Below are 13,555 nucleotides of genomic sequence, written 5' to 3'. Positions count from 1 at the left end.
AAATATTTAGCGGTGTTACACTTAAAGGAATAGTTTACATAAAAATGAACATCTGCTAAATATTAACTCACCCTCAAGTTATCCAATATATGTAAATGAGAAAATCTGTAAATCTGAAAAATTTAGCATTACACCACTTGCTCACCAGTGGATGCTATGGAGTGAATGGGTGCCGTCAGAATGAGAGTTCAAACAGCTGTTAAAAACATAAATAATCCAGAAGTAATCAGCACAACTCTAGTCCATCAGTTAATGTCTTGTGAAGCAAAAAGCTGTGTGTTAATAGTAATAAATAAAAATCCATGATGACATTTTTAACTTCAGATGAGTCCTCTATCAATATTATTGCTTTCTCATGTGAAAAGTAATCTTTTCTGTATCAGGAGAGAAATATGTCATATAAAGATCAAGCACTGTTTACAAGTGAAAACAGTCCAAAATAGTTCTAAACAAAAATGTCAGTGGATTTTGATGTGAGAGGACAACAGGAGATTGATTTTATAAAACTTTATTTAGATGTTTTTATCAGATGTTTAGACTTTCATTCTGACGGCACCCATTCACTCCAGAGGATCCACGAGTGTGCTAGTGTTGTAATGCTTAATTTCTGATAAATAAACAAGCTCAATATTGGATGGCCTTAAGGTAAGTAAATGTTCAGCCAACAAAATTTTTGGCTGAACTATTACTAAAACTTTACATTTTGTTATTAACCCTTTAATTAATTGCAAAACATGTCTGATTTTGTCCGTACAAAGATTATGAACTTGAAACAACACTATATCACACCAACAATAATTTTTTATGTTCCACAGAACATAAAAGTTCAAATTTCATACGTCCCGCCCAAACATCCTATTTTAATAAAAAATATCAACATGAAAGGAAACTCTACCTAAGCCATTTCATGTGGAAAGTAATCATGATAATCAATTAGATTTCAAAAAAAATTGCTGTCCCTGGATGCTCTCTGAAATATATATTTAGGCAACTCCATGTGTTTCATAAACCACGTCTTAAAAATAACTGCTCAGATTTCCCCTTTGAAGGACCCTAAAGGAAAATTATGAGTCACCACATGGGTGGTGAGAAATTAAATCTATATAAGTCACTGTATTCTTCTTAATTTTGTAAGCGTCAAGAGCAATGCGCTCCAGGATTAGTAAGAGGCGCAGTGGGTGGTATGATGTTCACCCACCCACAATTACCTCTTAAATGCCAACACGTTCCTCTGCCAGATCCCCCGGAGAAAGTGAGGTCAGTATACGATAGCAGTTATAAAACATTATAAGAGCCAAACACAAAGCCCATAATTAAATGTGGAGAGATCTAAATATTACACTATACTGGCTGTAGATGCCAAATGGGGTGGATTGTCATAGTTTTTACACACCTTCATCCTTCGCGACTCAATTCTGGATTTGTAACAGAACTCAACTAGGGCCACCAGCATGGCCAGCCCAAGCCCACCAATCAGAATGTAGAAAACTCCAGCCACATTACTGAGGCTCAGAGCGCTGGTCTTATCCTGCAGATCAGAGACGACAATCAAACACTCGCAGTGAGATCTGTCACACAAACACATAAACATACATTATCTCTTTCTAGCACAGCTACTCAATAAACACAGATCTAAGATATAATATACACATCAAATCTAGATACTTATTCATTCACAACATATTTAAGTTGATAACTCATAGCATTCATTCTGTTGCAGTATATAAAATGACTTGGCAATAAAAAATAACTGCCTAAATCATGCAAATGCATGCGTCAGTTGCAAGCTTGGAACAAACATTAATCTTTCTGTAAATTCTGGCTGTCTCTGCATAGTGGTTTAATGTTTAACAAAGCATTATAAATATATATTTTTTAATTATATTTAATAATAAAATATCAAATCAATATAACTCCCTTTTTACATTTTAACTATATCTACTGTATACCTCTATATAAAATATATAGTGTTTTATTTAAACCATGCAGGTACAGTGGTGGCCAAAATGATTAAAACACTAGTATTTTCACCAGCTAAAAAAATGGTTTGAAGTCAGTTATTTCTATCTTTTGCTGTAGTGTGTCAGTAGAAAATATCAGTTTATATTTCCAAACATTCATTTTGCCTTTAATTGTAATAATCTACTGACACGCTACAGCAAAACATAGAAAAAACTGATGGGTGGAAATACTAATCATTTTGGCCACCACTGTGTATAGCCATGCAGGTCGTGTTTATAAAATGTCTTGATTCTGTGTTTTAAGGTTTCTCATCCAAAGGTCATAACTGAGAGCCTTTGGCATCTCTTTCTGTCTCTGGTGGCAGAGACGTCATGTCAGGGGTGGTGGGAGTCAATGACATGCATCTGTTTGGCAACCGTATTGAGGTCTCATCCATTGGCATGCACATTGTCTTTGGACAGAGACAGCATTGAAGGACTCTTAAGGGGAAGAGCAATCCAGTTAGAGGGCATTTCATGACAACACTTTTCTCTCCAGACTGCCATTTATTCATGCTGAGATAGATGGATGGCTTAAGGTTTTATATGTCGCTGTTGTTATGAGGAGGAGTTTAGGAGATAGCTGATACCATGAAGAGAAAATAACACCAAACAACTACTACCCATATTTTCATACCTGTTTATTTTCATAAATTACATTGATTTTATATGTATACAAATGCATTGTCCATAAAACGTGTTAAAAATCACCTTGAATGCAAGCACCTAGAATCTCTCTTTCCTCCTTACTTCTATAAATTCATGTATAAATTCAATAATAATATCCGGAATAACAGAATGTAGTTAACATGCATCTGATATTAGCATAATTCAAAAATATAATTGTAGTCTTCTGGTGTAATGTAAGATAATTTAACTACTTTTTAACACTAAAGTTTTTTTTTATTTTTTTTTTTATAATATAGTTTAAGATAGATGTAACTGCTAAGATGTATCTAAAAGTAATTATAAAAGTATAATATGTAAATAATTATATATATATTTATATATATAATGAAAATATAATGATTAAATCCAACTGTGGTGATGATTTTAAAGAATAACCTCACAACATACTGAATTTTAATAGACCTTTATATAATTTCTGAATGGACATATTTCTAAAACATTTTATGTTTATATATATATAAAAAGTAGTTAACACTTTACTCACAGCCTTTATGTATAATGTATTATAAAAAGTATTTTTAATGCATTAATCATACCTTATAATGCACCTGATAATGCATTTCAGGATCTCATAAATAAATGTAATCACAGTTACAATAAGTTATAATACTTATCTATTGATTGTTACACATTTAGAAAGCATACTGCATTAAACCATGACAAACAAACCTTATAATGCATTTGGTTGCAATTTTTATGAAAAGATAATATAATATAATATAATATAATATAATATAATATAATATAATATAATATAATATAATATAATATAATATAATATAATTAATATACAGTTTAATCCAGAGTCAGATTTTTGCATACATGAGATTTCAACTGGTTTTATCGTCAAACTTTAATTCTTAAGGGTGTGAACTTATTGACGAATGCATGATGTACGAGTGAAGTGTTTTGCACTCAAGTTTTAGGCACAAATACGTATGAACGCAGTGAATGAGAGCTAATGAGCCAGAAAAGCTCAATAATTTGGAAAAGCGCAAGTGAAGAACCAAGTGCCCATGCAGAAGCACTGAAGTGAGTGGAGAAAAAAATAAAACACGTTGCCTATTTCTATAAATACACCACAAGCATCACATCTATTTTGTAATGTGGGAAGTAATAAGGGCCAGACAGCAACATGATGACAGAGCGCACAAGTCTGTGGGTAAATGGCAGACTGGAGACAGAGCGTTGGCTGTGGCGCGTGTCTGAGAGAGAAGAGGACAGGGCCTTTAGTAAAGCTCTAGTAAAGGATCTCTAAGTGAGGGAAAGGACCAATGAGTGAACTGACCTTTCTGGCGGAGTCCTTGCTTCCACACTCCCCCTTATCGTACCACCATTTGTTTTTCAGTTTGTCTAAGACGGCTTGCTCATTGAGTTTCAACACCGCTAGGTTTACAGGAATTCTTCAACCAGGAAAATAACATAAATAACATTACCCATGTTATCTTATGTTATTCAGCATTTAAGCAAACATACACCCATAATTACGTTCTGATGTGTTCTAAAAGTCTACAGGTAAATAGAAAAGAAAACAAAAACAGGAAAAAGAACAAAAAAAAAAAAAAGAACAGCACAGTCACAGAGTTGGAAAACTGTCACTGCCAAAGTGATATGCATTAATACTCCATCTAGCTTTGTGACCTTTCTCCCTACGGCAAGATGTGTATTACTATATCACTTTGGGTAACCGGCAAGAGATCGGAAACACTCGGATTTGCACAGCTTTGAATTTGATGCTCAAACGACCGCCAATCATTGAAACGTTCCAATCGCATTAAAATAAAACCCACTTCAGGTTGGAATATTTTCAGTTAGCATACAATGGCAGCCGAGGTGTTTGGTAATTGAAGTTGCCGGTTACCCCATCCAAGGTGCTGGTTACCCGCCGGATAGCTCATATTGGGGCTGACCTTGGAATCACCTCCTCCGCTGCCACACTCTCCCTTGTCGTACCACCATTTGTTTTTCAATTTGTCCAACAGGCCCTGCTCGTTCAGTTTTAACACTGCCAGGTTTACTGGGTTTCTTGAAATGATAATAAAATAAGCTGGGTCAGCATTGGTGATATGATACGGCGAGGCAGAGGTTGTGTCAAATAAAAGTGAGTCTATTAAGTCGTAGAGGAAGTGAACAGAACATAAAACTGATCTGACTGTGTGCCTAGCTCTGCTGGGCTTGTTGATGTAATATTAGTTGTCTTGTGTTGTGCTTTAACAAGTGTAAAAAAAAACAAAAAAAGTACTGTGACTAAATTATGAGAGATTTTACCAAGCAAGACCCGGATTGTGAGTGAGTAAACGGGACGAATTAGCAATGCTCTGGATTTAAGCCCCATGGTAAGAGGATTCCCAGTATTCCCAGTCAATATTTCTGTAGATTAGCTCTGGATAATCTGTTACGCCGTAGATGCGGTTGAAGCACACTGCACGTACTGTATTTTAAGAATCCCACCGCTGCAATCAAACCCAGAGCGTTCTTAATGCGTCCCATTCTCACTTTGATGGCGTCTGTCTCTGTAAAATCCCTGACTTCTTTCTGCACCCCTCGAGACTGGGGGAGAAAGAGGCCGGTGTGCTTATGGATGACTAAAACAAAGCCAGACTTCATCCATGGACATTAATCTGAAATCTGCAGGGTACACAAGACAACAAGGATGTCTGGAAGGATAATGATGGGGAAGACCATCTCAACATGGTCAAATGGAGCTCATGAGAGGAGACTTTGAGAGATAGATGGTGAAGAAGTCGATGGTCAGTACGTTAATTAGCTCTGGACTGGAACTGCTCTGTTTTCTACAAGTGAAAAACTGCGTACTCTAAGAATTTCCTTTTATTTATCTGTGTGTGCCTCATTTTTGTATAATCAATATTTTATGTGTACAGGATGCATTAATAAAAAAAAAGATTTCACAGTAACCCACAAAAAATATTAAGCGGCGCAACTACCGTATTTTTCCGGACAATAAGTCGCACTTTTTTTCATAGTTTGGCTGGTCCTGCGACTTATAGTCAGGTGTGACTTGTATATCAAAATAAATTTCGAAAAAGAGAAATGAACCAAGTGAAAACATTACCGTCTACAGCCGTAAGAGGGCGATCTATGCTGTTCAGTGTTCCTGTAGTCTACACTGAAAATATAGAGCGCCCTCTCACGGCTGTAGACGGTAATGTTTTCTCTTGGTTCTTGGTTCTAAATAAATGCGACTTATAGTCCGGTGCAACTTACATATGTTTTTTTCCTCATCATGACGTATTTTTGGACTGATGCGACTTATACTCAGGTGCGACTTATAGTCCGAAAAATACGGTATTTTCAGCATTGATAATAATAAGAAATGTTTCTTGCGCATCAAAAGAGCATATCAGATCATTTATGAAATATCATTTGACACTGAAGACGGCTGAAAATAGGTTTTGCTATCACAAGAACAAATTACATTTTAAAACAATATATTGATATTTCAAAATATTACTGATATATATATATATTTTTTTTTATCAAATAGTTGCAGCCGTGGTGAGCAATGATAGTGTTTTTATTGAGTCTCCTATAGTTTCCTATAATCATATTCTACTGTGAACAGGCACGCATTCTCTTTTTTAATTCAGATTTATCATTTAAAGAAAATGGGGTTTGTGGGCCGTTGTGGTCAGAATGATTTGCAAGTATGTGTTCTTTGATTCATGTATAAAGGTTATAAAGAAAAGAAGTACTGGAATGCATTTAGTCATTGTAGTGAGATGCACAAGCACAATGAGACATGGTATTTACACATAAACATGAAAAATGTTCGACTTGATGATGGAATTATAAGACACAAGAGTACAAATTTGGCTGATGGTACAGAACATAAACACAGACAATCATAACTAATTCCAGTCAACACAAAATGAGAGGTTACAGAGGAGATGCTTCTTTGAAAAATGATAAACTTGAACTTTCTGGCAAAGACAAAGTCTAATTTAATTTAACATTAATAATGCATTAATTTAAAAATCTTTTAATAACAAACAATATAAAAGGTCAAATTGTGAAACTCGTTTTATAAATAAATTCAATGCACACTGAAATAGTTTAAGTCTTTGGTTCTTTTCATTGTGATGATTTAGGCTCACGTTTAACAAAAACCCACCAATTCATCTCGACAAATTAGAATACTTCATAAGACCAATAAAAAATAAAAAAAAATACAACATTTTTAGTGAATTGTTGGCCTTCTGGAAAGTATGTTAATTTACTGTACATGTCCTCAATACTTGGTAGGGGCTCCTTCTGCTTTAATTACTGCCTCAAATTGGTGTGGCATGGAGGTGATCAGTTTGTGGCACTGCTGAGGTTGGTATGGAAGCCCAGGTTTCTTTGACAGTGGCATTCAGCTCATCTGCATTGTTTGGTCTCTTGTTTCTAATTTTCCTCTTGACAATAGCCCGCAGATACTTTATGGGGTTCAGGTCTGGTGAGTTTGCTGGCCAGTCAAGCACACCAACACCACGGTCATTAAACCAACTTTTGGTGCTTTTTGCAGTGTAGGTATGGGCCAAATCCTGCTGGAAAATGAAATCAGCGTCTTCAAAAAGCTGGTCAGCAGAAGGAAGCATGAAGTGCTCCAAAATGTCTTGGTAAATGGCTAAAGTGACTTTGGTTTTCAAAAAAACACAACAGACCAACACCAGCAGATGACATTGCACCCCAAAATCATCACAGACTGTGGAAACTTAACACTGGACTTCAAGCAACTTGGGCTATGAGCTTCGCCACCATTCCTCAGACTCTAGGACCTTGGTTTCCAAATTAATTACAAAACTTGCTCTCATCTGAAAAGAGGACTTTGGACCGCTGGGAAACAGTCCAGTTCTTCTTCTCCTTAGCCCAGGTAAGACGCCTCAGGAGTGGCTTAACAAGAGGAATACGACAACTGTATCGAAATCCCTTGACACGTCTGTGTGAGGGGGCTCCTGATGCCTTGACCCCAGTCTCAGTCCATTCCTTGTGAAGTTCACTTGAATTCTTGAATCGATTTTGCTTGACAATCCTCATAAGGCTCTGGTTCTCTTGGCTGGTTGTGCATCTTTTTTTTCTTCCACACTTTTTCCTTCCACTCAACTTTCTGTTAACATGATTGGTTACAGCACTCTGTGAATGTTTGTGGCTCTTTGTGAAGGGTGTCAATGATTGTCTTCTGGCAACTGTCAGATCAGCAGTCTTCCCCATGATTGTGTAGCCTAGTGAACCAAACTGAGAGACCATTTTGAAGGCTCAGGAAACCTTTGCAGGTGTTTTGAGTTGATTAGCTGATTGGCATGTCACCATATTCTAATTTGTTGATAGTGAATTGGTGGGTTTCTGTTAAATGTGAGCCAAATCATTAAATTTAAAAGAACCAAAGACTTGAACTACTAAAAAATATGTGCACTGAATTTATTTAATAAAAGATTTTAAATTTGAGTTGAATTACTGAAATAAATAAACTTTTTCACAACATTCTAATTTATTGAGATGCACCTATATATATATATATATATATATATATATATATATATATATATATATATATATATATATATATATACGTACATGCAGGAGAAACCCTACAAACTTCAGCTACAAGTATATCTAATGCTCTCATCTCTCCAGTGTAAACCCTCAGACTTTACATGAATCATAATCATTGTCAAAAAAGAATACATTTCTGAACTATTAGGAGGCTCAGGTGTACCTCAGGGCAGATCCTTTGGGTGTGGCTACTCCATAGCCTTTTGAGTCCAGGTTTCCTCCCACCTTCATGGTGTCACATGGTTTGCGCTGCTCAATGTATTCGTTCATTGTGGACTCCAGCAGATAAGCATACTTCCCTTTGGACTTCCTCACCCGCACGACACCTTCATCTGTCATCTTGACAAATACAGAAGGCTCTGCAGACTTCATGTACGACCACATCTTCTCAAATACTGCAATCTTCGATCTCTGGGGATGGATATAATAAGGTTAGATTGATCAAAAGGACCAAGACATTTACAGTGTTCTATTTAAATAATAGAATCCTGAAATAAATAAACCTAAGGCACAATATTTGAGGGTTCTAATGAAAATATCATTTTTGCACCTCTTTTTCAAGAGTATAGTGAAGTACTTCCCATTTACCCTGAAAAACTCTTTAGTGGATCCTCCATCCAGAGTCCCATAGGCAATCTCTGTTTGCTTAGCCAGATCCTCGGCACTCTCGATGGGTGACACCATCCTTTCCACAGTGAGGAAGGCAGCCAGGTTGGCTGTGTAGGAGGAGATGATAATCAGAGTGAAGAACCACCACACACCTCCAACTATACGACCAGAGAGAGATCTGTGGGAAAAAGTACACAGGTGGTTAACAGCCTATAATAATTTAGTGTTCTCTATCGAATTAGGCTCATAATGAAGAGTACCATTTTTAATGCGATTTTTATTTCTAGCTGTGCACAAAGTGGAAAGATAACGTTTAATTAATAAATTAATTACTTTATCAGCAGGCATATATGATGAAGAAAGGGCTTCTTAATGGCTGATCTAGTTATAAATCAGATCCTGATCAGGATTTAAACAAAAGCAAAGTCATTTTCAGCCTCTGTATTGCAGAATTTAATTATCATCAGAACTGTATCATCATCAAAATGTCTGAAACATCACTTATTATGAGCTTAATGAAGGACTGGAGGACGGCTACGGTTAGAATAAACTTAAAAATCTTAAAAATGTAATGTAAAATCGTGTTGCTTTCCTCAAAGAGCTGCTGGATGCATTAAAATGGAATATGCTGCTGTTATACATACTGAGAAAATATGGGTTTTTTTTAAAGCCACATTTCAGAAATTACAAGCAGTTTATGAGAGCTGCCAGTTTGCAAGAATGATTCCCAGTATTTTAAAAACACACCAAAGAAATTAAGATTGTTATATTTATTTTTTTATATATTCAATGGTGCAATAATATCCACATCGAAAGTGATTTAAATTGAGAAAACAGCTTGTTCTCATGGATTCGAGTAATGCACAAGTCAGCATTTGTAAGCTGAGTAAATGAAATGCCTCCCTGTTGTAAGGCAAAATGAACTTGCTTGTGTAATAAATAATAATAATAAAAATAATAATAATAACAAAGTAAGGCATAACCCTGCATGTTTTTGTCCAGAAGACATGGCCTGGTTTGATCTGTGACTTCTCAATAAATGTCTATTGATCTCAGTGCCTCAAACATTGAAAACCTTGAGAGAAAAAAAGGTTTAAATTTAATCAAAGATCCTGTTCTGCCAAGCTTGCACTAAAGTTCTACTTTCCAATACATGCAATTCCACCCTTTTTCACTTTCAAGGGAAATATATTCTCTTCACAGCTTCCAATGATATTATCAGTTATATTAAAGGGGCCAATAAACCACTTTGAATTTTTATAGGGAAGCAAAATGCCCTGCATTATAAAGGAGAACTTGTTGGAACCTTGTTGGAATGTTAATACATGTTAGATATTGAATGTTAGTTAGTAAAAAAAAAAAAATTACTTAGTGGGGGAAAAAAATAATTAAATACTCACTAATATATTTGATTAAAAAATCAGTATTAAACAGAAATACTGTAAAATATGATTAGATTGTAAGATAACTGTTTTTATTCTGATACATTTATAAAAACTAATTTATACATGTAATTGCAATTAATTTCAGCATCATTATTCCATTCTTCAGTGTCACATGATCCTTCAGAAATCATTCTAATATGCTTGTTTGGTGCTCAATAAACGTCTTGGTTACGTATGGTAACCCTCGTTCCCTGAAGGAGGGAACGGAGATGCCACGTCGGTGACCGACGAATATGGGATATCGCTTCGATAGACCAATCTACTTCGAGTGTAAACTAAACGAGCCAATGCACGTTGGCATGCAATTATTGCATCCAGCTGTTGCTGATCACTGCGTGAGTATAAGAGGGCAGCAGGTGCAATGCATACCAGTTTTTGCTGAGGAGCCGAGCTGGGAACCCGGCAGCTCAGCGGCGGTACAGCAACCATGGCGACGGGACGTGGCGTCTCCGTTCCCTCCTTCAGGGAACGAGGGTTACCATATGTAACCGAGACGTTCCCTTTAATATGACGAATATGGGATCCCTATCAAAGCGCCATGGGTGCTGCCCCTTCCAGTGCCCTGTGCGAGCCGCCTGCGCCCCTATTAGGTGTAGGCCGGAGCTCAGAACAAGTAGCTCCACTCACCGTTGTCAAAGCACTACCTCACTGGGTGAGATTGGATAACACTGGGAAAACGTACCCAGTCCGCTTGGAGCCGGGACGCTGCGGAAGCCCCATCCTTCCCAATTTGTCTCGGAGGCAAATACACATATAGCAACCGTTTAGGAGTATATGGAGAAATTTGAGGTGATTAAAACCCTCTTGAGAAGGCAGAAGTCTGCCGGGGAAACACGGGCTCTAAGGCTATACCGTGGACTATACACATACGAGTACCGCTTAGGTCTCAAAATGGAACCCACCCTTCCATGGTTCTCACGGATTCATCATGAAGGTCTGGCGCCGGACGTTCCGCCGTGTCCACCTGCTTAGGGTGATGGAGGATCTCAACAGGGTCTACATTACGGACACTCTGGAGTGGTTTAAGCAAGCCGACACTAACCGGGCCTCTCAGTGCCACTACCCGTTTGAGGTGAGAACACAGGAGGATACCAGCTCTACACGAAGGCTATAGAACCTAGCGAACGTGTTAGGGGTCGCCCATCCCGCAGCTCTACAAATATCTGTAAGCGAGGCGCCACGAGCCAGCGCCCAGGAGGATGCGACACTTCTAGTTGAGTGAGCTCGTAACCTGAACAGGCAGGGCACACCCTGAGCCTGATAAGCCCGAATCGTCGAATCGTCAACCGAAAATGCATGCAGGTCCCCCCTCTTGATGGAGGCCAGTGCAAGCAGGAGCAGAGTTTTCAATGAAAGAAACTTTAGCTCAACTGAATGCAAAGGCTCGAATGGGCCCTGCTGTAGTGATTTAAGCACTAGAGACAGGTCCCAAGAGGGTATACAGGGGGGCTGGGATGGATTTAACCTCCTGGCCCCTCTAAGGAACCTGATGATGAGGTCATGCTTACCCAAAGACTTCCCATTCACGTGGTCATGGTACGCAGCAATAGCGCAACCTGGACTTTGAGGGTGGAGGGAGACAGCCTTCGCTCCAACCCTTGCTGCAGAAAGGATAGCACGACTGCAATCGGGCATCTTCGGGGGTCTTCTCGGCGAGAAGAACACCACTCAACGAACAGGTTCCACTTCAAGGCATAAGCGTGTCTCGTAGATGGTGCTCTTGCCGAAGTGATGGTTTTCACTACCTCTTGGGATAGGTCACCTAGAACCTCCGCGTCCTGTCCAGGGACCAGACATGGAGTTTCCAAAGGTCTGGACGTGGGTGCCAAATGGTGTCAGTAAATCCCTCCTCAGAGGAGCCGACCAAGGAGGGGCTGTCGAGAGGAGCACTAGTTCGGGGAACCAGGTCTGAGTAGGCCAATATGGCGCTACTAGCAAGACTTGCTCCTCGTCCTCCCGGACTTTGCACAATGTCTGTGCGAGAAGGCTCGCTGGGGGAAACGCATACTTGCATAGTTCCCGCGGCCAGCTGAGTGCCAGTGCGTCTCTGGAGCAGCAAACAGGTCTGCCTGATCGGCTCTGAACCGCCTCCAAATCAGCTGGACCACAGCATGCCTGGAGATCTGCTCTAGGGGCACCCCTGCCCAGAGAAAGGCAAGATCTGTCACGGAGTGAGGGTTTGGCAACAGGCCGGTGTAACTTGGACCCGGTGAGTGCCGCGCTTCCCACGCACACCTCATCATCCGACAGCTCTCCCTCCGATGCTGAGATCGACATCTGGTCGGGGGGAGTCCCACTGGATACCGCTGGTACGCTCCTTGAAGAGGGCCCAGCGTGTTCTGTGGGTTGCTCCACTGGATCGGAGGTGCTAGAGGAGTGGTGGTCCCCATAGGGGTTGGTTCCCTGCGGGCTTTGCCATCACTGTGACCCTCAAACCACTCGCGCTACTGCCGGAAGTGGTTCTCGTCTGTCGGCCGCCAGAACAAACCCCAGATCGCGGCCGCGGCAATGGGAATCCGCCCCCCTGAAGGTAGCGGAGCCTGGTTTGCAGCTCCGAGATGGTAATTTTCCCGCAGTGAGAACATGACTCATCAACAAAAGCCACCTCAGCGTGCTCGAAGCCCAGACATGTGAGGCAGTGATCGTGACCATCACCCGTTGCCAGGTAACGACCGCACCCAGAAACGCACGGGTGAAACGGCATCCTTATAAGGACGATCCATCGTCTTTACAAAGACGCACCCGTGAAGATCTTTTAGAGAAATTTGCTCTTTAGGAAATGCTCTTTTAGTGCTGAGGCGCACAGGGGAATTGGCCGCTTGCAACATGACAGCGGTAGTGCAACCTGAAGTGTGCGATATCCCATATTCGTCGGTCACCGACGTGGCGTCGAGAGTGACCGACTGAAAGGGAACAGTTATTATTAATATCAATGTTGAAAACAGCTGCTTAATATTTTTGGAGGGACTGTGATACTTTTTGAAAGGGTTCATCACATGCGACAGGCCCTTTTACAAGTAGTTTGAACTGAAATGTGTTTGGGTAGTGTGTGTACACACTATAATGTACGGCGCCCGCACATGAAATGCAAGACAAAATAAATAAATAAATTGTGTGCACGATTTACTAAGTCGTTCCCTCAATGTATTAAAACATGCATACAATTACTATTACGTTCCCTCGATTTACTATTGCATATCGAGTGAACGGGTTAGTAAATCGTGCGCACTATTTATAAATCGAGTGAAAAAAATAGTA

The 13,555-nt window shown here is 39.4% G+C and overlaps 1 protein-coding gene across 2 annotated transcripts in view; it reads right to left on the bottom strand.

Annotated features, from left to right (window-relative positions):
• LOC127986539 (glutamate receptor 1-like) overlaps positions 1 to 13,555 on the bottom strand; it is a 57,688-nt gene that overhangs the window by 3,867 nt on the left and 40,266 nt on the right. Inside the window, exons 12-15 of one of the 2 annotated variants that reach the window (XM_052588815.1) lie at positions 8,832 to 9,030; positions 8,407 to 8,654; positions 4,601 to 4,715; positions 1,394 to 1,528 (exon numbers count right to left, since the gene is read on the bottom strand). In XM_052588815.1, coding sequence (XP_052444775.1) covers positions 1,394 to 1,528; positions 4,601 to 4,715; positions 8,407 to 8,654; positions 8,832 to 9,030 — 697 coding nt within the window. Of the gene's footprint in view, positions 1 to 1,393; positions 1,529 to 3,978; positions 4,094 to 4,600; positions 4,716 to 8,406; positions 8,655 to 8,831; positions 9,031 to 13,555 lie in introns of both variants that reach the window. The other variant, XM_052588816.1, reaches the window with a different exon arrangement.

This window comes from Carassius gibelio, chromosome B21 (assembly GCF_023724105.1).
Source record: "Carassius gibelio isolate Cgi1373 ecotype wild population from Czech Republic chromosome B21, carGib1.2-hapl.c, whole genome shotgun sequence".
In the NCBI taxonomy this organism is placed as follows: domain Eukaryota; kingdom Metazoa; phylum Chordata; class Actinopteri; order Cypriniformes; family Cyprinidae; genus Carassius; species Carassius gibelio.
Note: the sequence above shows the minus strand (reverse complement) of the source record. Positions and strands in the feature narration are given on the sequence as shown.